The sequence below is a fragment of the Notothenia rossii genome (genome assembly GCF_949606895.1).
Source record: "Notothenia rossii genome assembly, chromosome: 3".
Classification (NCBI taxonomy): domain Eukaryota; kingdom Metazoa; phylum Chordata; class Actinopteri; order Perciformes; family Nototheniidae; genus Notothenia; species Notothenia rossii.
Window position 1 is genome coordinate 78687022 of NC_136901.1, and position 25322 is coordinate 78712343.

General features: G+C 40.5%; 2 protein-coding genes across 4 annotated transcripts in view; one reads left to right on the plus strand and one right to left on the minus strand.

The window, feature by feature from the left end:
* Positions 1 to 12401, minus strand: part of macrod1 (mono-ADP ribosylhydrolase 1) — a 115429-nt gene extending 103028 nt beyond the window's left edge. Inside the window, exons 1-3 of one of the 3 annotated variants that reach the window (XM_079671513.1) lie at positions 11662 to 12401; positions 10524 to 10622; positions 9706 to 9813 (exon numbers count right to left, since the gene is read on the minus strand). In XM_079671513.1, coding sequence (XP_079527639.1) covers positions 9706 to 9813; positions 10524 to 10622; positions 11662 to 12052 — 598 coding nt within the window. In that variant the 5' untranslated portion in view covers positions 12053 to 12401. The remainder of the gene's footprint in view (positions 1 to 9705; positions 9814 to 10523; positions 10623 to 11661) is intronic. The other 2 variants (XM_079671512.1, XM_079671511.1) reach the window with 2 other exon arrangements.
* Positions 12402 to 13417: 1016 nt separating this feature from the next.
* The window catches only part of fermt3b (FERM domain containing kindlin 3b), a 109819-nt gene continuing 97914 nt past the window's right edge, over positions 13418 to 25322 (plus strand). Inside the window, exons 1-3 of the mRNA XM_079670636.1 lie at positions 13418 to 13612; positions 14706 to 14845; positions 16384 to 16617. Of these exons, the coding sequence (XP_079526762.1) occupies positions 14722 to 14845; positions 16384 to 16617 (358 nt within the window). The 5' untranslated portion in view covers positions 13418 to 13612; positions 14706 to 14721. The remainder of the gene's footprint in view (positions 13613 to 14705; positions 14846 to 16383; positions 16618 to 25322) is intronic.

A 25322-nucleotide genomic window follows, 5' to 3' on the forward strand; every position in this document is an offset into this window, starting at 1 on the left:
CTCTGTCAGAAAGAGGAATTTCACATTCCATCATCAGAATGACCTAAAGCACATACAAGTCGACCAAGGCACGGCTTCAAAAATGAAAACTCAGAGACTTCAGCCAAATCAGGGCCCAGACCTCGAGCTCATCAAAAAGATGTGGGGAGAAAGAGACATTTACACAGGAGAAATGCAAAAGGTGCTTCCACAAAACAATACATGGGCAGTGTGCAGACTCATGTTCTAAATAATTAACTACCTGCTTTTTTTCTATGGTTTTTTGCTTGTTGGAAGAGCACATTAAATATGGAACTAGTCTGACATTTAAGTTTTGGTTATTTCTGTCTCTACATTACAATAACCTGCAATGTCATAAGTCTGTGTTGACTTTTTATACCTACTGTAGTTCGTTGACTTTAGAGTGGTCTAGGTTTTGACAGCACATCATATTTACTCTGAAACTGAAGCAGCATCAGCAATAGCAATTTGCCTCTGTAAGTGCCTGTGTGTTCCGACAGTTGACGGGCATATTGTGAGAACGTGTCCATTAGCACCGCTTCACAAAACACATACGCAGCGCAGTGGGGATACTGCTATAGGAACTAAAGCCAAGGAAGTACAGTTACTACAGCAGGGAGAAGCAGTGCAGTTCATGAGGGATCTGTAACCTGTTCTGCTTCAGTACAGCAGCCTTTCAACCCATTATACTTTATGAGTAAACAACACAACCTTAAACCATAATGGCCTTAGAGTGCAGACCTCCACCAAGGCTAAGGGTGTATTCACATGCTCCCTTTTTGATTTGGGAAGTAATTATTTTGAACTTGGTGTGTACATGTGTATAAACAGCAGGTTGATAATTGTTTTCATGTTGTTGTTTTGAACTCTAGGAACACCTTTGAAGTGATTTTCCCAGAAGGCAACACATTTTTCAGATTATTCAGACACTAAATGAATGCAGCACAAACACCAAATCTTGCAATTTTCACGAAATTAAAACATAATGCATATATCACATTGGTGTTTTTGATCCGCTATAAAATATAACGTTATACCTTTAACTATGCTTCGTTCTTCAATCAAGAAAACTGGGCCAGTCATTTTTATATAATCCTGCTGTCAGCAGAAAGATAAACAAACAGACAGACAATATGAGCAGGAAACATAAACATCCTCGGTGGAGGAAATTAATTCGTAAAAAAGAAGAAAGGTCTGCTGAGAGGAGCGAGAAGATTATAATTCCATCTTGCTTTCATTTAAAAGTCCCGTATGCATCAAAACACACACAGATCAATTCAGTCAGGCAAACTTTAAAGCATCTGTTTTGAGGCTTTCTTAGAGCACACACACACATGTAAGATATCTGTCTGCGATAGCAAACTTGGTGTGACATTTTGCATCTTGTAATATGAGCCTGTCCTAAGAGGAGCTGACAAGAGCTCTAGGGTGGATGCAGGGTAGCTGCAGCACAGAGAGACATAGAGAGCACACACTGTGAGGGCCTCTGGGGCCTCGACAGTGTCTGTTCTGGGCTTTTCATCACCTCCCCTGAACCTCGTCACTAACAGGGAGGCTGGCTGGATCATAGCAACACGTCCCTGCTGATTAAAACCTTGGATAAGTAACTTAATGAAAAAGTGGCAGCTATCTAAGGGTGACAAGCAGCCTTGAAAACATTAATTCCTCAGGCAAGAAAAAAATTCTACAGCTGGCTACAACTTGATTATCCTCTAATAAGGGCTACATGATGTACATACTTAAAACAGACAGAATATCAAAAGCTTGGGCACTGACACTGGAATAGATACTGTGGCATTCAAAGTAGATCTGTAACAAAAATCACTTAATCCCTGGCCTGATGCTGGAAAATCCCTTATAAAGTGGTTAAGCATGCAAAGATTTCCAATCCATGTCCTCTATTACCCCCAGTCAAATGAGGAAAAGGCAGCTCAGGTAAGATCTGAAAAACAATTTTTGTCGCTTTTTAGCAATTTACACCAACAAGTCAAGCCTGACAATCTTCCATACACACTCTAGCACAGTGGCGAAAGCCCGTAGGTCTGCCAGGCTGATTTTGGCGCTAGTGTTAAGCTCTTCTGACAAAGCCAGCTAAGAATCAGTGAAGCCTTGCAGAAGGACTGTGACGCTCTGCTACTGTAGGGTAATGCTCTTGCAAGGGGTCTTTACCTGCAGGACCAAGGGTCCCCCCCAGGTTTATCCTCTTAAATTCACCATACAGGATAAGTGAGCACATCTCTCCCACCTTTTTCCTCCAGCTGTTCTCGATGATGTCCTGCTGTCTGAGTGTACTCGTTGATGCCTTCCTTCCACACCAATGCCCTCATCTTGCTCATCCTCTACGACCCTAAATCCTCATAACTAACCCCCACTACAGCTATCAGTCATCATCAACCACAGCTTTCTCTGGAATCAATAAAAGATGTTCCACTGCTGGGTTGAATTTATATTACACCCGATGGAAGCATCCAAGCTAAAAAAACACTGATGTTCAATAATTAACGCTGATCCCACACACCCGTCCGCATATAGTGTTTTGTAATAATGCATCATTGAACTTATATTTAAAGGTTTCAGCTCTACTGATATCTTCAGTTCAAGATGTATTTGTTTCCTATTACATTTGTATTGATATCCGATCAATCCATCTTTACATTGTATATAAAGGGAGATAATGTGAAAGCTTTGAATACCATGCAGGAGAAGCTAAAGTGATGTACAGATTAGGAGTGTTATTTCCACTAACGTCCAGAACCTTCAGAAATTCAATTAATTTTATAAGATGAAGAAAAGGAGATTTTGACTTGCATTTGTTTAGCCACATTTTCTTCATATTTTATCTCTTTATACTTTTCATATCTTCAGTATGTGGCACTCTTGGAGGAGCCTGTGACCTAAGATTGACTATTGTTAAATATACAATAAACCCTTTTCAGCTTATAAACTTTAAAATGTTGAATTTGAGAGGCTGTAATCAGAGAATGTTTGGCACTTTGTTCAAGAAATCCCTCAAACAATAAGTCAGTTATTAATATAGTTGATCAATATTGTTTTTGGCCTTCTACTTATCGATCATTATAGAACCATTTTAACAAAAATGTACATGATGATCACATTTTGAGTTGTCTTGAAGGATAAGCGTTTAACACATTCACTTGTGCCACTAGAACAAGCTGAGTGAGGCAGCGAGGCACTATCACTCGACAACTCATGCACCAAGAGTCACCAACGAGGCAGGCGTAACACATCTGTCAAGCAGTCAAGAAATACTGTGCAGGATGTTATAAAGATGGTGAGCCAAGGAAGAAAGTATACAACAATTTCAGAGCAAAAAGAAATCCACGTTCCTAAAACAAACTGCTTGACAGGAGTGTTTGGAAAATGTTCCTGAACAACCGAAGGAAGGAAATAAATGCCTCTGAACTTTGGTTCATTTTTTTAAAATTGTGATTTCAAGCTTTCTTAAAAAAAATTCAATCTTGTTCGTTAATTGATTAACTGTATTTCATATTCATTGACATTTGCATTTTTTTTTACCAGTTTCTTTTATTTTCTTAAATAAGGAATGCATCTTCAAATTCTGAACTTAAATGGATGCAACATATTACATTTATTCGTCATAAGGTAAATGGCATTGTTATCGAGTAACTACATTGATAAAGAATAGATATTAAATGTTTGCTTATGTTTCTCCCAGTTCTTAATAAACGATTTAAAAAACAAGTTGGATCCACTGGAAAATGCATTGTCACAAAGCAGTAAAATAACATTAATGCAACAGTCAAATTATTCCAGAAACATTTATTAAAATAATGACTACTTTTATTTTTGATGATTTAAATATATTTTGCAGATTATACTTACATTTATTTGAATGCACAACTACTTGTAGTAAAGTATTTTCACAGTGTGATATTAGTACTTTTACTTAAATAGAGGATCAGAATATTTCTTTCTTTCTGATTATTTGATCCACAGGCTTTTAGATTTGAACTTTTTCAGTCTGCCATTAGTCATAATGACCTGCTTGTTTGTGCTTAGCTTCTCTGAAGAAATGCTTGTCCTTGTGACACATAAATATCATTTTTACTTTAAGTTGCCACACTGATGTTAATGTGCTGCATTCAGTTGCACATGCAGGTGAGATAAAGTGTTGCTTCACCTGCCTCATGCTTTCCTGGCCTTTTTTCCCTTCCTGTCTATCAACATACCGCTTCTGCTATCCGTCCCCTCATCCATGCAGCTTTCTTTCTAGGTTTCTTATCTGTGGGGAAGTTACAGTACATTTCACACTATATCTCTCTCTCATCCTGTCTGTCACCTGCAGGCCAGGAAAACCATTGGCTCTAATCTTGTATCTCTCAGCTGTTGCCACAGTGAGTGGGTTTCCAGCGCCATCCAAAAGCTTTATCTCTGACCTGCAGAGAAAAACCTGGAGACCCCATCTCGTGCACACACAAACATGATAGGACACCTGCACTCAAAAGTACAGCACGTATGCACCACCCCTGCACATTCATAGACTGAGGGACATATGTGATGTTCATTTCTGGCACAAGCAGGTGTTAACATGAAGACATACATGAATGTAATATTGTCATTAAATCAAAGCATATGCGCAAAGGGTTCAGTCCTGTATAATTACAAACACACACACACTATCGCACACACTCAGGAAGCAGACGTTTTGATGATGACAGGTGGTTCAGACTCTAAAGACTGAGATAGGAGCAGATTATTATGTATCACTTTACGTTGCACAGCTTAATTTTAGGGACAGTTTCTTATGGGCTAGTCTGAAAGATTTATCAGCCGACTAACACTGCATTACTCTCTCACACAGAGTTTGTTCATGTAAAAAAAGGATATTACACAACAAATACTGAGAGAACTTATATGTCCAGTTTTTAAATCTTTTTCAATTAAATTTCCATTCAACGCGGGGAAAGAGGTAGGCCAAAATAAATGGCATTTAATGTCAAACCCAATAAAGACGACGGCAGCTGAGAGTAAGTACTGGAATGGAAATGAGGAATAAAACTTTTGCGAGAGAAACTGCAGCTCAGTAGAGCTAAGCAAATTTGCATTTAATCAATTTGAAAAAAGGTTTTAATGCAAAGTTAGTTGCAGAGACGTGGAGCCCACACACACACACTTACACACACTCCAAGAACTCATCACTCCAAAGACATTTCATCGTGCAATCCATCTTAATCAGCTAGCCCATCAGAGACAATATATCCTCCCCTCCATCTCTCTCTCCTTCTCCGGACGGAGTGATTGAGGGGTGTAAAGAGGAGGATGTTTCTGCCCGCCGTCTCCTCCCCCCAATATCCCCCCCCCCCTTCCTCACCAGGACGGCTCTTAAGTGCTTGTGGGTTTTTATGTTTGTAGTGTTTTATAGGAGTGGGCAGGAGCCAGCGGCTGTAAAAGTGTGGAAGGAAGGAGGGAGGGAGGAGAAGAGGAGGAGAAGGGGGAGGAGTGGAGAGTTACTGTATATCCGATCTTTATTGAGAGCGACACAAACGACCAACAGCAACCGCCCATTCTCCCTGCAACGCCCTCTTCACCTGATCAATCAGTGCTGACTGAGGGAAGGAGGTAAGGAAGTAAGGAAGCAAGAAAGGATGGAAGGAAGGAAGGTGGGCTGTGTTCGAAAAGTATTTTTTGGAAAAGAAAAGTTCCTCTAAGTGGAAGCCATGATAAGAGATGGTTACATTTCTAAATGCTAAGGGAAGCCTGGGGAAATGGAAATGGGAAATGCTTCCTTTCTTATCTCCTTAAGCAAAGGATACACAGGACCATCCTTTACCAGAAGAAAACAGATAATGTCGTCCAACAATTCCTTGTAGTGGCAACATTGAAACAATTGCTGTTTAATTGTCTTTAAATCGCTGCACTAGGGATGAATTGAAAACATCCTTCTTAGAAGGTGTGATTCTGTATTGGAAAGGATTTCTTGTGGGCTACTTGTCTAGCCTAGTGTACGTGCAGATCCTTTTAGTGGACTTTAAAACGTGCCAGTCACAGTTATAATGAGAAGAACAGTGTGCTATCTTGACCAGATAAGGACTCTCCTGCTGACTCGCTAATCTCTGTAAATTATATATTTGTTCATAGACCTCTCTGTTCCATTGATTCTACTCTGTATAACTGTTCTGTAGTTATTCTAGCTCAAATTGTGTTTTTGAAATCTCAGAACAGCTCAAATAACCTGTTTCTGAGGCAGAAATCTGGGTAACTTCTTTTTTCAGAAATCTTAAAAACTGAAACATCTGCTTCTAAGGGTTCTCTTTAACTAAACAATTGTACAAATGCTGACTGCTTTATAAGGGGATACTGAAGTAGAATCATCTTAAAACCTCTGTAACTAGGGCTAAGTCGGACATTTGTCTCAAATAGTGCATTACAATAGACTTGAAGGCACAGCTGATTGCGTGAAGTGAGACAGCTTCAGTTGTGAGATCACGCCCCCAGCTAAAGTTTACTTAATGAAGCATTGAAAATCTAAACAATTCAGTGTGCTATCTTGGCTAAGTCGGACACTTGTCTCAAATAGTGCATTACAATAGACTTGAAGGCTCACCACCTCAAGCTCAACCTCCCACTCTTGACCTAATAATCAACATCGGCCCCTCTGTTGTTTCCCCGACTCAGACTGCAAGGAATCTGTGTGTGACCCTAGATAACAAACTGTCCTTCACTGCAAACATCGCTGCTACAACCCGCTGCTGCAAATACACGCTTTACAACATCAGGAGGATACGTCCCCAGCTGACCCAGAAAGCGACGCAGGTTCTGGTCCAGGCTCTCGTCATCTCACGCCTAGACTACTGCAACTCCCTCCTGGCTGGTCTACCTGCATGTGCCATCCGACCTCTGCAGCTCATCCAGAATGCAGCGGCTCGTCTGGTCTTCAGCCTTCCTAAATTCTCCCACACCACGCCGCTCCTCCGCTCTCTTCACTGGCTTCCAGTAACTGCTAGAATCACTTCAAGACACTGGTACTTGCGTACCATGCTGCGAATGGATCTGGCCCTTCCTACATCCAGGACATGTTTAAACCGTACACCCCAGCGCGTGCACTCCGCTCTGCATCAGCCAAACAGCTCGCTGCACCCACACTGCGAGGGGGACCCAAGCTCCCATCAGCAAAAACACGTGGGTTTGCTATCCTGGCTCCAAAATGTTGGAATGAGCTCCCCATTGAAATCAGGACAGCAGATAGCTTACACATCTTCCGGGGGAGACTGAAAACTCATCTCTTTCGACTCCACTTCGAGCGATAGAATCACTATCAAAGCACTTATATACTAATAAAGGTCTGGCTTATCTAAAGCTAGTTGAGTAGCACTTGAAATGTTTTGGCTCTATGAAACCTGATGTACTTATATGATTCTGTTTTCTTCAAGTTTGTATCTTCTTGGTCGAATGCACTTATTGTAAGTCGCTTTGGATAAAAGCGTCAGCTAAATGCAATGTAACTGAAATCCTTATAGAATCTCCTTCACATCTTTTCTTGACCACAAGACGGTTTCCATTGAGGTTAAGGAAATGTGATGAAGAAAAGACACAAGACATCCTTATTAAACCATGCAACCGCAGCCAGGGCGAAGCAGCATATTACTTAATTTCCACCTGTTTATTCCCAGGTCTCCAGTGTTTCTCTGTCTGTCTGTATCTGCATGTATCCACTTCTATATCTGTGTGTTTTTGTGCCTGAAGTCAATTGCTAATCCCCCGTCAGGCCTGGAAGATGCCCTCCCATCCAGTCTACAAGTATAGCGTATAATTGGCCACAGTTGGCTTCAATTGAATCTTTGCTGTGTTATGGGCTAAATTATTCTTCCAGGCCTCTCATAGCAGCCAGAAAGAAATCCACAACACTCCCCTCCGTATGTCAAAAACCACAGGCGCTGATTTGTCTGCTTTTCTAATGCTGATGCTTGGAAGTTAGATCTGCAACAGGAGAATAAGCTTGCAAGCAATTGTATTATTGAGCTAAATTAACTGTCTCTTTTCTAATTGTTCTCTTGGCTCTCGATGTCTCTTATCTTGTCTCCTTCTACTTTATTGTCATATCGCTTTAAGTGCGACTGACATCATTGAAGCCTCTTAGTCAATCAGTTAGTCATCAAATGAAAAGGTCAGTCGCTTAGTCAACAAAATGACTACAGAGACAGTCAGCTGGCCAGCCAGTCGGACAGAAAAAGGATTATAGGACTCTGCTGCCCAAAACCTCTTTGTGGGTACCCTGTACCTGCCTGTTGCCATGGCAATGCAGTCTGAGATTTAAATACTAGCCCGTGTCCTTTCCCTACGTCTCTTCTATCTTCTTCTCTTCACTCCTCCAGACTCTCCCCTCGCTTTTTGTGAGTCTGTGAGCTGACTCTCTCCCTCTGTCTCTCAGTCATGTTTCCTCCGGCATTGTGTCTTTTCAGACTTCCTCCCTCACCTTGCCTCGTCCTCTCTGCTAAATGACACTTTACTAGCTGTTTCCTCTTGTTAATTCCATGCTACTTTGCATCGTGCGACTCTGTAAAAAAGCTATTGTAAAACCCACAGTGCCACACAAAGTCGCCACACAAGAGACAAATTACAATCACTTACCGTATGTACACACACACGTAATTACTTTAACATTTCCAGGCAGATGCACGAATGCTCGCAAGCACAGACACTAGCTGCAGAAATGCCCTAAATGAGAGTGAAAGATCAACCTATTCACTGAAGGCTGGCACACTGGCACAGTGCACACCTGCTGACAGTCAGCTGCCAGTGAAGATCTATCATTTTCTGCTAAAGCATCATTATCAAGCATCATTTAGGCATGCTGGCCTTCTTCACTCTCTCCCGACGCACTGTCTGTGCCAAGACACCGATTAGATTTCCCCCACATGTCCCAACAGCCCCGTGGGAAAAGGTCTTCAGTGAATGAACTGGCATTTGGCTCCATCTAATGGTGACCGGAAAAAGAGTCTTATCCTTGTCGTAAGTGCTGGAAACAATAACTTCTGGGAGGAAGTGTATTATGTGAACAAAGACTACAAGATGTGTAAAGATCATTTGAGTCCTTTAATCAAAATGTATGAGGTAAGACTAACACTTTGTTTTTACTAGAATTGGCATCAGCTTTTTTCTGTTAGGCAGCTTAGTTTTTACGGCTGTTTCTTTTATTATTATAATTACTTGTCCTCGGTTAATGCCAAACAAAAATTGAGTTTTGCTTCATATTTACTGTGTGAACATTGCCTAAAAAAAAAACATCACAGTAGAAAACCTGTTGGTAACCGTAAAGAAGCTGTAGCTGTCCCGCCCACACACTGAGAAAACATTATACCAATAATGAGCACAAACAGCCCACAAGTTTTTTGCTGAAATGATATACCGTACATCCACATTGATGCACAAAGAAAACATGGGGATTAGCTTAGTTAAGCATTAAGCAATTCTTTACTCTATCATCCTTTGCATATTCCCCGACTAGTTGGCTTTCTTCTTCATGTAGTTGTTCCTGTGTCTGTTTCTTATTGCCTGCTGATTGCTTTTACTTTTGTTGCAAAAAGAGGAAATGAAAACATGGCTTCTCTTGTTTTTTTATTTGTATTCAATTGTGTGGGGGAAAAAATAGATAAATGGAGACATGTTGGATGTCTAATCTCCGAACGGATCACCCTATAAACACACCCCTTTACACACACATACCTGCATTAACAATCGCATCTATCTCCAGCTTGGTGATGTCCCCACTGTAGAGGGAAATCTTGTTGTCCAACTTTTTATTCCTCGGGTAAACTGTTTTTTCAGAACCGCCTAAAGATTTGACACAAACATACAGTACAGTCAGTTTCTGGATTAGTTTTATTTACCTGGTAAACTTGAAATAATACGTCTATAAATATTGAGCCGATAGTTGACCAAAAACAACTACAATTCTTACAATAGTGATATCTCAAGTGTTAAGCTAAGTTATAGAAGAGGATTCTGTGTATTGTTATTATTTCTGACCATTATTTCTTATGGGTCTACAGAGTTAAAAAGAAAATGAAAGGTATACAACATTAATTTAATAATTAATGTCGTAATCCTGAGCAGGATTTAGATCATAACACCATTCCACTATTCATTAAAATAAAACATTTTAGAAAATGTTTACTGAATAGAGTCAACTAAAATATTCCAAAACATTTGAGTAAAGCAGGGATTTCAAACTTCACCTACTTCCAAGGTGTGATGATATATTTACATGAAATGTCATCTTATGTCTGTATATTCATCTTTTACATTGTGTGTGCTTCATTTTCTTGACTTGTTACATATGACAATATTACATTTTCTATAAAAGACGTTTCCATCTGTTTATATGTTGCTATTAATCATTTTTAAATGCTTATGGTGTGATGTGGCCAAATATCTGATAATGCCACTATTCATGCTGCATCCCTCTGTTAAATTCTCCCTGGCACTACCACCCAACCCTGAATGAACCTGACAGAGACTGTGACTGATGTCGGATGTCTGACCTGCAGTGGGAGTCCACACTGATATGTCGTGCAGTGGTACAAAGTCAGATGTCCTGTAGTGCTGACGCCTGTCCGTCACAGACAGAGACAGCAAGTAGTCTGAAGGAGAAAAATAAAGGAAGAGGACAGGAAGAAAATAACCTGTTAGCTAGATATAAAATACCCTTGCTATGTATTTTAAGAAACAGAGTACATGGTACTTCAGGAAGACCAGACTGAAAAAAAGCTTTATGAAGAATAAAACAAAAAAGCTCATGCATACCCCCAATAAACGATTCCTACAGCAAAACCTGAAGCATGTGGTGTACTATGATATTATTTTAACACAATAAAATGTTCTTTAAACAGGCTTTGCGCTAAAGTCAGTTTGTTGAAGTATAGATTTTCATCATTCATTCATCTTTTATTTATTGTGCATAAACAGTATAGGCCTATTGTACGTTAATAGTATCCAAGCTCCACTTTGACAAAACACCAAATATTATGCCTAAATAATTGTACTCTTTTTCGTTGAACATTTTTGTTTGACTGCTTGATCGCTTGTTTTAGGCATTTGAGAACTGAAGCTACATCATATTTTACCAAATAACTTATAATTCCGTTTTTTTTAAGGACACAATTAAAGAAATATTTCATTTTTTATCTTGAAATGATATTCAAAATAGGATGATGTTGTTGGTTCTATATATTTTATTCCAGGGTTTATATTGTTTGGTCTGTTTTCATTCTATATTTTTCTTTTACAGTGTATGCTTACTTGTGTGTTTTGTACATATTATTTGGTGTGTTTTTTGTTTGAAATGTTGTTGATTGTTTGTCGTCATTGATGAGTCACTAATTAACTAATGTCATTTTTTATTTGTTAAATTAGGGGAAGATGAATGTGAAAAAGCCATTCAGGACTTCCTCTCCTTTACCCACTGGGGGGGTTTCCATCGTGTGTAGTATTGTGTATATTTTTATAATGCAAATAAACTAAACTAGGTCTATCTATCAGCCAGCGAGAGTTGGAGGTGTGTTTTGGTCATGTGACAGGCAGCACACATGTGTCTCTTTAGTTTGTTGACAAAGCACATTGCACGGTAACTGTTGTAAATATTACATTAAAATCTCCTCTTTCTTGGTTGAAGAGTCTCACCCTTGGTCTCCTTCCAGTCTCCATCAGCAGAGTTCAGGTTAAGTTTGCGGGCCATGGCGGTGACTGTTCCGGTGTGGAGAGAGTGGACCAGAGCAAATGTGCTTACTCCCAGGGTGGCACCGAGGGCTACCTTCCCCAGCCAGCCTCGGGGTGAGGAGGAAGCCTTTACCTGGCTGGACCTCCAAATTGCTGCGTTTGTCGGTGTTGTGGAAAACTTTTCAGCTCGGAGAGCAGCGTTAATATGGCCGCGAGCAGGACCTGGGGGGCTTCCAGGAGTTACACCGTGTTTAAACCTGACACCGGCTGCCTGGAAGTCAGCACGGACACGGGACAGAGTAGTGCACCGTGAGGCTCTCATATATGAAAATAGAGCTGATATTTGAAGTGCCATGCCTGAGTGACGCCGAGGGGGCTCGGTTCTTGTTACGAAGCTTTACAAGGATCAGTGTCAGACACACCGGGGTTAGGTTTCAGTTTCGGTGTTAGCAGTTGAACGTTGGTTAGGTTCGAGCTCATTGCCATTTTTGTTTTGGACTTCCACATGTGGAATGCACCATTTACAAGGGGTGCTTGTAGGTTTTGGTTAACCGCAAAACTGCTTTGTATCGTGTCATTGAACGAAGTACGATATCTAGGCCGGTATTTAAGAGTTCATATTATTACCAGCGAAAATGTATGCTACAATGTGACAAGTGCAGCTCTATGTTAATCTCACATGGAATGTAAACCCCGACTCCGATGAAGTGGGAAGGCGGAAGCCAACGACCACATTTCCACGCCTCCTATCTAGATTAAAGAAGTACACATCAAAATGATATGTTCAATAGATTTGTATTTATCCAAATATAAGTTATTGAACTCTATATCATTTGCGCAACCAGAATTGGTACGCATTTATTTCACCATTATAAACATTCAGAGGTCAAATGGAAGAGTATGTTGTGTACATTTTACAGGCTACGAAAAAGGAAAATAATAACTAAACAACAAACTGTACAGGGACTTGAAAAGAACATTTACCTTTTTTTCATAATAAATGTTTATAATCGAAGTTTACATTTTACAGATTTAGTTGTCATTATTATTATTTAATGTCATTATTCTCTTTATTTATTTAAATGTATACTCGACTGTGTTTGCAAGAAACATATTTTTTTATAAATAATTCACTTCTATTCTTCAAAATCTCAGCCAATACAATAGTTGATAAATAAAGAGAATTTGCACAAAAAAATCCTAGTATAGCATATTCAAAAAACAACACTGCTTGGGCATTTGCTGGGGAAATATTATTATTTGTATTATTATTATTATTATTATTATTATTTATTATTATTATTACTTAGTTGCCTAGGTTGTTATGCGTGCTCTCAGCTTCACAAACTATTTAATTGCTGTTTTGATGGGCTAAACAATTTCCTTTTTATTCTTTATTTTGCATCTGAAAAGGCATTAAAAAACTGATACTCACGTTAACACTACTCATTGCTTATATGCAACATACACAATCTTTACCAATAATCAATCTATTGTGTTCTTCCATCCCATAAAATGGAGGCTAAATAGAAATAGCCAAACTAAGGAGAGCAATAATATGTGTTGTCTGTCTTTTTAGCATCTAATATTGAGCACACACAAAAACACACACCTACACACACATTGCCTTTTATGCAGCACTCACTATCTGCCTGTCTGTCAGTCAAAACTTGAGCTCTTTTCACATTTCCGCCTGGCGGAAACTGACAAAAAAAGGAACAAGCCTTTCTTGACAGAACTGACACAAGCAGCGCAGACTCAGCTACACAGACCACAACCTACCCAGCGCGAGAGGGGAACGACACTGCTAAAAAATTGTTCTCAGAAAACCTGGGTGGACTTCTTTAGGTGTGAAAGAGGCACAAGAGTCCCACCAGTTTCCACATCTTAAAACTTTGGACGGAGGAGACTGACGGTATTTTTCTTTCAATTTGTGTGTGTGATGTGAGAAAAAGGGAGAAAGCATGAGGACAGAGAGGTCTTTAAGGCTTCATGGGTACACGTTATGCTTGTTTATACTTTAAATGTTGCATAATTTATTAGGCAACAAGCTCAACAAAATATATTGTTAAAATATGAAGTGGAAGTGGTCGTGGTTCAGAACTTATATACAAAAACATGCAGATGAAGAAAGTCAAGAGCTTCAAAAGAAGTAAGGAGGGTTGCAGGCATGTCATCTAGTCTTTATGTCATTGTCTGTGATTCAATTCTTTAAAGTTACCTATACATTGAGCAAAGATGAACCGTTTAATCCTTTAATGTAATATATTTAAGATGGGCTTACACTTTCTTACACATGCAGTGGGTCGCTGTATTGGCATTGGATGAACATCTCCTATTGGCGGGTCAGTAAGCGGAAGTGTGTGTCACTGGTGATTGTTCAAGTTAGAAACAGGAAGTGCTCATCAAACTGGACATGTTGCCAGGATCAACGCACCCTTCCAGAGTGTATGTGTGTGTGTGTGCGCGTGTGCGTGTATGTGTGTGTGTGTTACTCAGTATCATGTGATACTGAACTATGATGAAAACCTTTTTCGAAGTTGAGAGGCTGTGTGACTGACAGGTCATCTAGGTCTCATTTATGTCTGAAATACTTTGTAAACTTAAGGCAGGGTTTTGATTATCAGATCAATCAAGTTCTATACAAAAATCGTATTCTTGTGCATTTCTTAGCATATATTGTTGTGTTCTTGTTTTTAAATGTCTTTTTATCAGAAATGTTAACAATTAAATAATGCTTTAAAGTGCATATGTCTTACTCATGATGCACAGGTCCCTAAAACAATTGCTTTGTCACCTAACATGATGTTGTATATTTTAAAAAGGGTGTTGGCAGTTTCATCAAAGTGTTGGAAAAAAACTCATAATAAAGTAACCTCACCGGTAAATTAAGTTTTTCTCCATTTTCCTTGCCTGTTTTGTCTGAGCTGTTAATGCACTTGTTGGCCAGCTTTTGATAACAAGTGTTTGGCTTTTCTGGTTTCTTCTCCTTTGTGTCTATGTGCCAGGCCTTTTTCGCCCGGTATGTCGGCGTGGGAACTGTTAGTCACGGTGGAGGACCTGGGGCCTGACGCGCCACCTGTCACCCTCAGCGTGGCCTCTGACCTCCACGTTGGAGGGGTCATCCTGAAGCTGGTGGAAAAGACACGTAGGTCTCAGTCCCTCTGTCTGTCTTTCATTCAGTCTGTCTCATTGTTTGTCTGTCTTTTTGTCTGTCCCAAGTTCAATGCAATAACACTTTGAAAATATATAATGCTGCATGCATTACAAAAAATCATGCAACAGTTAAGTAACCTAGCAATAAACTTCTTCAGCATTTGCCCTAAAAGAGCAAACATGTCAAACTAAATTCCAATCTTGAAACCGAATGAACCTGTTCATTCTTACTTTATGGCATCACATGCTGGTGTATTCTATCTAACAGTCTCTGTATATGGTGATTAATACTGTTAATGTAAACTTTAAACATTTCAATACTAAAAAACAAGCCTAAACAAGCCTACTAATGTTTGAAAGTATTTCTTTAACTGACATTTAAATTGGGAGTCAGTCCTTTTTGTTGATTTACAATAAATTGTTTGACATTTTCGAGATCTCTAAGTGTGATATTCGTCAAATTTACATATTTTCGCATAGTCTACACCTACACGGACATTAAACAAAGGCGCAACAGAAAGACTGACCCTGACGTGATTTGAACACGCAACCTTCTGATCTGGAGTCAGACGCGCTACCGTTGCGCCACAGAGTCTGATGCCCATGAGCGAGTGGTTTGTTTATTAAAAGCACACATACTGCGCGGATGGACACAAGCAAAAACTATCAGACATTACATTTACATAATTTCTACGCTAAACTACTGTTTAATAACGGTAGGACTAACATATTGTTTTAAATGTTTATCACTGTTGATAAATGATCCAAGTTATATACTTTATGATCTGTTAAAGTTATATTTGACTCAGTAAAAGTAAAATGTCCTTAATTAATCTCTAATTGATCTAATTAATTTAAGAGGGTGAAATCTATGTTGTAAATTACCAAAGTGCTTTCAAGCCATTCAGACCGTAATACAATTCCTAAACTAGGTTTTGTTCATTATTCATAATGTCTCTTTAAAGTTTTAAAATGAATAATATTAACATTCCAATACCTGACAAGTAATTCCCAACCTTATCCAAAGCCAGAGTCAGGCCTAAATTTACTGTAGGACTTCTTTTTTTTGTTGTCATTATTAACTTGTAAAGCTTCTTTGAGCACCAGGAAAAAGGGCTTCATAAATACTATGTATTATTATTATTATTATTATTATTATTGTTATTATTATTACATTCAAAATTGACATTAGCAAGATAGACTTTTTTTTCAGAAGAAATCTGAAGTCTGCAAGCGAGCATCTCATCACAGAATCTCATGAGAAATGGGGATAAACAGGAGACTTTGTTCTCCTGGTTTAAGAGGAGTGTTTGTCGGTTGAATGGCCAGTAGAATAATTAATGAAAGGGTCTATCAGTAGTTTGGGTACCACTTCGTAGTTATTAATGGGAAAACTTGTCCAAACTTTGATCGAGAGAATTACGAAACAAACAAAGATTACTGCCTCACTTCATGCAAAATAGCTTAAACTATAGATGTTCTATGCGTTTCAGTTTGCAGCAACATGTGTTTTGTGTCTGTCCTCTGCAGAGATAAAGCGTGATTGGTCAGACCATGCACTGTGGTGGGAACAGAAGCAGCGGTGGCTGCTGCGAACGGCCTGGACTCTGGAGAAATATGGCATTCACGCTGACGCCCGGCTTGTCTTCATGCCCCAACACAAGCCCCTGAGGCTGGGCCTTCCAAACGGCAACACCCTGAGGCTCCGCGCCTGCTTCTCCAGTTCCGTCTTCCAGACAGTGATGGGTGTCTGTAGGATGCTCAGTGAGTTTCTGCCTTTTTATTTTTTCCTAGTTTCACTTATATTATTCAATTCTTTATTTATTAACTAACTTATTTGAATCATTACTTCTGAACTGACGTGATTGGACGAGGGATGTTAAAAGTGCGAACCGTTTTACTCTTATGGTGCGTTTCCACTGCAGCGCGGAGCCCGGTTTAAGAGAGCTGTGACGTCAGCGGCCCGTTTTCGGTTGCGTTTCCACTTGGCCGAAAAGCGGGTCCTAATTCACAGTTTTTCTGGCCCCATAACATCGTGGTTCTAGGGCCAGGAACAACCAGGCTGAGTCGGGCTGAGTATGCTAAACTAGAGAGAGAATCGCTGGCAAGGGGGCTACAACTACAACAAAATGAACATATTTGACCGTGATTTAATTGTAATACACATTTCAAAATGATGCTGAAGTAACAACATACTGATTCCGGTTAGTAAAAACCATGAATTAATACTTTCACAAGCAGAGGCGCGGGAAGGTATTTTGAGTGGGGGTGCTGAGGTGCTGGACTCCAGTGAACACTATTACGGGCACTATAGAGCACGCACAAAAAAACTGCCTACAAGCAAACACACAGTAAACCCGCGACTGTTACAATGAAGGCTCGATAATCAGCTCACGGCATATAGGCAGGGGTAAAGTGCAATTTTTTACGAGTGGGGAGCGGACCTCACCTCCTCTCGGGGGTCCGGGGGGATGCTCCCCCGGGAAGATTTTTTTTAAATATTGAAGTTAAAAGCATCAATCTGGTGCACTTTGAGAGCAACATTAAGAGATCTATGGATACATCTCTCAACACCCAGATGAAACACAACTGTAAGCAGATGTTCTTTTTCTTTATGGATATTTTACAAATCACTCCCCTTTCAAACTGTATTCTTGTTTTACTGCCATATAGTATTTCATAACTGTTTTTCCTTTATTCTCTTATTTTTTTTATAACTATAATGATCATATGAAGGTGTGCCACGGAAATAATATTTTGAATAATTTTTGACCAAACCGTTTGAGACCCACTGAGATAACTTAGACTAAAGTTAACTATCGAAACACTCAGAGAGTCCTTTAGCTCACCTGAGCCTCTCAGTCTGAGAGGAGAGCTCTCCTCCAGCTTGTTGTGGAACAAACAGCTCCGTATGTCCGTTAGTGCAGCTAGCTAACCAGATGCTAACAACACGGTCCCTGCTGCTGGCACCGGTCCCTCTCTCTCTCCCCCTCTCTCACACACAGTAAATGCGCTATTTCCGCACACACACAGAGCCGCGAGCTTGAATGACACAAGCACACTTTTATTTCCATGCAACTCTCTGATTGGTCTGGTGTCTTGCCTCTGTTGCATTCACTGAACACGGGAAATTACATTCCTGCCGTCCTTTCTAGTGTCTTGATGAGGTTCACGTAAAGCACGGTTAATGTATTATATTATTAAGGTAGAATTGTCCGGGGCTACAGAAAAAACATTCGGGGCAGGCCAAAATATTATTTTACCAACAATGTGGAATTTATTGGCTACATATTACACAGATTATGCACAGCGGGAGCAGCAATAACCGTCAAATAATAATTCAGACAGGGGAGCTCCGCACCCCCTGCCTGCCGCTAGGGGGTACTGCAGCGCCCATGTTCACAAGTCTGCAGACAGACGGCAGGCGAAAAACCTTTTAAAATGCGTGTCTAATGGAGATCGGCTAAGCTAACGCAGTGTATGCTCCGACCGTCCACACTCACAACAACGGCCTATACCAGCGTTTCTCAAAGTGTGGGGCACGCCCCACTGGTGGGGCGCAGAGATGTGATAGGTGGGTCGCGAATGGACCTGCATTCTTTGATGAATACAAATATTGACCCTGACGTGATTTGAACACGCAGCCTTCTGATCTGGAGTCAGACGCGCTACCGTTGCGCCACAGAGCCTGTTACAGGTTGTGATTCTGCCAAAAGCCTGCCAATTCAACCTCTAGTGAGGGGACAGAAGATTTAATGAACTGACATGATTGGACAAGAGATGTTCTAATCTTCAGAGTTCCTACCATTTTTCTGCAGAGTCTAAAAGACTCTTGATAGCTTTTTGTGTAGTTGTCAGTTGAGTTCCTCATGGAAGTCTTGAAATGAGAATCTTCATTCTTTGATGAAACACAAATATTGACCCTGACGTGATTTGAACACGCAGCCTTCTGATCTGGAGTCAGACGCGCTACCGTTGCACCACAGAGCCTGTTACAGTTTCTGATTATGCCGAAAACCGGCCAAGTTAACCTTTAGTGTGGGGCCAGAAGATATATTGAACTGACGTGACTGGATGAGAGATGTTCTAATCTTAAAAGCGATTAACATTGAACCGCAGAGTCGAAAAACCTCTTGATATAATTTTTTGGAGTTTACAGTTGAGGGCCTTATTTCAGTCTTGAAATGGTAACCTGCATTCTTTGATGAACACAAATATTGACCCTGACGTGATTTGAACACGCAGCCTTCTGATCCAGAGTCAGACGCGCTACCGTTGCGCCACAAAGCCTGTTACAGTCTCTGATTATGCCGAAAACCTGCCAAGTTAACCTTGAGTGTGGGCCAGAAGATATATTGAACTGACATAATTGGACAAGAGATGTTCTAATCTGCAGAGTTCCTACCCTTTTTCTGCAGAGTCTAAAAGACTCTTGATAGCTTTTTGTGTAGTTGTCAGTTGAGTTCCTTCTTGAAGTCTTGAAATGAGAATCTTCATTCTTTGATGAAACACAAATATTGACCCTGACGTGATTTGAAAACGCAGCCTTCTGATCCGGAGTCAGACGCGCTACCGTTGCGCCACAAAGCCCGTTACAATCTCTGATTATGCCGAAAACCTGCCAAGTTAACCTTGAGTGTGGGCCAGAAGATATATTGAACTGAGGTGACTGGATGAGAGATGTTTTCTAATCTTAAAAGCGATTACAATTGAACAGCAGAGTCTAAAAACCTCTTGATATAATTTGTTGTAGTTCTCAGTTGAGGGCCTTATTTCAGTCTTGAAATGGTAACCTGCATTCTTTGATGAACACAAATATTGACCCTGACGTGATTTGAACACTCAGCCTTCTGATCTGGAGTCAGACGCACTACCATTGCGCCACAGAGCCTGTTACACTTTCTGATTATGCCGAAAACCTGCCAAGTTAACCTTTAGTGTGGGGCCAGAAGATATATTGAACTGACGTGACTGGATGAGAGATGTTCTAATCTTAAAAGCAATTACCATTGAACCGCAGAGTCTAAAAATCTCTTGATAGCATTTTTGGGAGTTTTCAGTTGAGGGCCTTATTTCAGTCTTGAAATGGTAACCTGCATTCTTTGATGAACACAAATATTGACCCTGACGTGATTTGAACACGCAGCCTTCTGATCTGGAGTCAGACGCGCTACCGTTGCGCCACAGAGTCTGTTACACTTTCTAATAATGCCGAAAACCTGCCAAGTCAACCTTTAGTGTGGGGCCAGAAGATATATTGAACTGACATAATTGGACAAGAGATGTTCTAATCTTCAGAGTTCCTACCCTTTTTCTGCAGAGTCTAAAAGACTCTTGATTGCTTTTTGTGTAGTTGTCAGTTGAGTTCCTTATGGAAATCTTGAAATGAGAATCTTCATTGTTTGATGAAACACAAATATTGAACCTGACGTGATTTGAACACGCAGCCTTCTGATCTGGAGTCAGACGCGCTACCGTTGCGCCACAGAGCCTGTTACAGTCTCTGATTATGCCGAAAACCTGCCAAGTTAACTTTGAGTGTGGGCCAGAAGATATATTGAACTGACGTGACTGGATGAGAGATGTTGTAATCTTAAAAGCGATTAAAATTGAACCGCAGAGTCTAAAAGACTCTTGATAGCATTTTTTGGAGTTTTCAGTTGAGGGCCTTATTTCAGTCTTGAAATGATAACCTGCATTCTTTGATGAACACAAATATTGACCCTGACGTGATTTGAACACGCAGCCTTCTGATCTGGAGTCAGACGCGCTACCGTTGCGCCACAGAGTCTGTTACAGTTTCTGATAATGCCGAAAACCTGCCTAGTCAACCTTTAGTGTGGGGCCAGAAGATATATTGAACTGACATAATTGGACAAGAGATGTTCTAATCTTCAGAGTTCCTACCCTTTTTCTGCAGAGTCTAAAAGACTCTTGATAGCTTTTTGTGTAGTTGTCAGTTGAGTTCCTTCTTGAAGTCTTGAAATGAGAATCTTCATTCTTTGATGAAACACAAATATTGACCCTGACGTGATTTGAACACGCAGCCTTCTGATCTGGAGTCAGACGCGCTACCGTTGCGCCACAGAGCCTGTTACAGGTTGTGATTGTGCCAAAAACCTGCCAATTTAACCTCTAGTGAGGGGACAGAAGATATAATGAACTGACATGATTGGACAAGAGATGTTCTAATCTTCAGAGTTCCTACCATTTTTCTACAGAGTCTCAAAGACTCTTGATAGCTTTTTGTGTAGTTGTCAGTTGAGTTCCTTATGGAAGTCTTGAAATGAGAATCTTCATTCTTTGATGAATCACAAATATTGACCCTGACGTGATTTGAACACGCAGCCTTCTGATCCAGAGTCAGACGCGCTACCGTTGCGCCACAAAGCCTGTTACAGTCTCTGATTATGCCGAAAACCTGCCAAGTTAACCTTGAGTGTGGGCCAGAAGATATATTGAACTGACATAATTGGACAAGAGATGTTCTAATCTGCAGAGTTCCTACCCTTTTTCTGCAGAGTCTAAAAGACTCTTGATAGCTTTTTGTGTAGTTGTCAGTTGAGTTCCTTCTTGAAGTCTTGAAATGAGAATCTTCATTCTTTGATGAAACACAAATATTGACCCTGACGTGATTTGAAAACGCAGCCTTCTGATCCGGAGTCAGACGCGCTACCGTTGCGCCACAAAGCCCGTTACAATCTCTGATTATGCCGAAAACCTGCCAAGTTAACCTTGAGTGTGGGCCAGAAGATATATTGAACTGAGGTGACTGGATGAGAGATGTTTTCTAATCTTAAAAGCGATTACAATTGAACAGCAGAGTCTAAAAACCTCTTGATATAATTTGTTGTAGTTCTCAGTTGAGGGCCTTATTTCAGTCTTGAAATGGTAACCTGCATTCTTTGATGAACACAAATATTGACCCTGACGTGATTTGAACACTCAGCCTTCTGATCTGGAGTCAGACGCACTACCATTGCGCCACAGAGCCTGTTACACTTTCTGATTATGCCGAAAACCTGCCAAGTTAACCTTTAGTGTGGGGCCAGAAGATATATTGAACTGACGTGACTGGATGAGAGATGTTCTAATCTTAAAAGCAATTACCATTGAACCGCAGAGTCTAAAAATCTCTTGATAGCATTTTTGGGAGTTTTCAGTTGAGGGCCTTATTTCAGTCTTGAAATGGTAACCTGCATTCTTTGATGAACACAAATATTGACCCTGACGTGATTTGAACACGCAGCCTTCTGATCTGGAGTCAGACGCGCTACCGTTGCGCCACAGAGTCTGTTACACTTTCTAATAATGCCGAAAACCTGCCAAGTCAACCTTTAGTGTGGGGCCAGAAGATATATTGAACTGACATAATTGGACAAGAGATGTTCTAATCTTCAGAGTTCCTACCCTTTTTCTGCAGAGTCTAAAAGACTCTTGATTGCTTTTTGTGTAGTTGTCAGTTGAGTTCCTTATGGAAATCTTGAAATGAGAATCTTCATTGTTTGATGAAACACAAATATTGAACCTGACGTGATTTGAACACGCAGCCTTCTGATCTGGAGTCAGACGCGCTACCGTTGCGCCACAGAGCCTGTTACAGTCTCTGATTATGCCGAAAACCTGCCAAGTTAACTTTGAGTGTGGGCCAGAAGATATATTGAACTGACGTGACTGGATGAGAGATGTTGTAATCTTAAAAGCGATTAAAATTGAACCGCAGAGTCTAAAAGACTCTTGATAGCATTTTTTGGAGTTTTCAGTTGAGGGCCTTATTTCAGTCTTGAAATGATAACCTGCATTCTTTGATGAACACAAATATTGACCCTGACGTGATTTGAACACGCAGCCTTCTGATCTGGAGTCAGACGCGCTACCGTTGCGCCACAGAGTCTGTTACAGTTTCTGATAATGCCGAAAACCTGCCTAGTCAACCTTTAGTGTGGGGCCAGAAGATATATTGAACTGACATAATTGGACAAGAGATGTTCTAATCTTCAGAGTTCCTACCCTTTTTCTGCAGAGTCTAAAAGACTCTTGATAGCTTTTTGTGTAGTTGTCAGTTGAGTTCCTTCTTGAAGTCTTGAAATGAGAATCTTCATTCTTTGATGAAACACAAATATTGACCCTGACGTGATTTGAACACGCAGCCTTCTGATCTGGAGTCAGACGCGCTACCGTTGCGCCACAGAGCCTGTTACAGGTTGTGATTGTGCCAAAAACCTGCCAATTTAACCTCTAGTGAGGGGACAGAAGATATAATGAACTGACATGATTGGACAAGAGATGTTCTAATCTTCAGAGTTCCTACCATTTTTCTACAGAGTCTCAAAGACTCTTGATAGCTTTTTGTGTAGTTGTCAGTTGAGTTCCTTATGGAAGTCTTGAAATGAGAATCTTCATTCTTTGATGAATCACAAATATTGACCCTGACGTGATTTGAACACGCAGCCTTCTGATCCAGAGTCAGACGCGCTACCGTTGCGCCACAAAGCCTGTTACAGTCTCTGATTATGCCGAAAACCTGCCAAGTTAACCTTGAGTGTGGGCCAGAAGATATATTGAACTGACATAATTGGACAAGAGATGTTCTAATCTGCAGAGTTCCTACCCTTTTTCTGCAGAGTCTAAAAGACTCTTGATAGCTTTTTGTGTAGTTGTCAGTTGAGTTCCTTCTTGAAGTCTTGAAATGAGAATCTTCATTCTTTGATGAAACACAAATATTGACCCTGACGTGATTTGAACACGCAGCCTTCTGATCCAGAGTCAGACGCGCTACCGTTGCGCCACAAAGCCTGTTACAGTCTCTGATTATGCCGAAAACCTGCCATGTTAACCTTTAGTGTGGGGCCAGAAGATATATTGAACTGACGTGACTGGATGAGAGATGTTCTAATCTTAAAAGCGATTACCCTTGAACCGCAGAGTCTAAAAATCTGTTGATAGCATTTTTGGGAGTTTTCAGTTGAGGGCCTTATTTCAGTCTTGAAATGGTAACCTGCATTCTTTGATGAACACAAATATTGACCCTGATGTGATTTGAACACGCAGCCTTCTGATCTGGAGTCAGATGCTCTACCGTTGCGCCACAAAGCCTGTTACAGTCTCTGATTATGCCGAAAACCTGCCAATTTAACCTTGAGTGTGGGCCAGAAGATATATTGAACTGACGTGACTGGATGAGAGATGTTTTGTAATCTTAAAAGCAATTACAATTGAACCGCAGAGTCTAAAAACCTCTTGATATAATTTTTGTAGTTCTCAGTTGTGGGCCTTAATTTAGTCTTCAAATGAGAACCAGCATCCTTTGATGAACATAAATATTGACCCTGACGTGATTTGAACACGCAGCCTTCTGATCTGGAGTCAGACGCGCTACCGTTGCGCCACAAAGCCTGTTACAGTCTATGATTATGCCGAAAACCTGCCAAGTTAACCTTGAGTGTGGGCCAGAAGATATATTGAACTGACGTGACTGGATGAGAGATGTTCTAATCTTAAAAGCGATTACAATTGAACCGCAGAGTCTAAAAGTCTTTGATATCATTTTTTGGAGTTTTCAGTTGAGGGCATTATTTCAGTCTTGAAATGGTTACCTGCATTCTTTAATGAACACAAATATTGACCCTGACGTGATTTGAACACGCAGCCTTCTGATCTGGAGTCAGACGCGCTACCGTTGCGCCACAGAGCCTGTTACACTCTCCGATTATGCCGAAAACCTGCCATGTTAACCTTTAGTGTGGGGCCAGAAGATATATTGAACTGACGTGACTGGATGAGAGATGTTCTAATCTTAAAAGCGATTACCATTGAACCGCAGAGTCTAAAAATCTGTTGATAGCATTTTTGGGAGTTTTCAGTTGAGGGCCTTATTTCAGTCTTGAAATGGTAACCTGCATTCTTTGATGAACACAAATATTGACCCTGACGTGATTTGAACACGCAGCCTTCTGATCTGGAGTCAGACGCGCTACCGTTGCGCCACAGAGCCTGTTACAGTCTCTGATTATGCCGAAAACCTGCCAATTTAACCTTGAGTGTGGGCCAGAAGATATATTGAACTGACGTGACTGGATGAGAGATGTTTTGTAATCTTAAAAGCGATTACAATTGAACCGCAGAGTCTAAAAACCTCTTGATATAATTTGTTGTAGTTCTCAGTTGTGGGCCTTAATTTAGTCTTCAAATGAGAACCAGCATCCTTTGATGAACACAAATATTGACCCTGACGTGATTTGAACACGCAGCCTTCTGATCTGGAGTCAGACGCGCTACCGTTGCGCCACAGAGCCTGTTACAGTTTCTGATTATGCCGAAAACCTGCCAAGTCAACCTTTAGTGTGGGGCCAGAAGATAGATGGAACTGACGTGACTGGATGAGAGATGTTCTAATCTTCAGAGTTCCTACCATTTTTCTGCAGAGTCTAAAAGACTCTTGATAGCTTTTTGTGTAGTTGTCAGTTGAG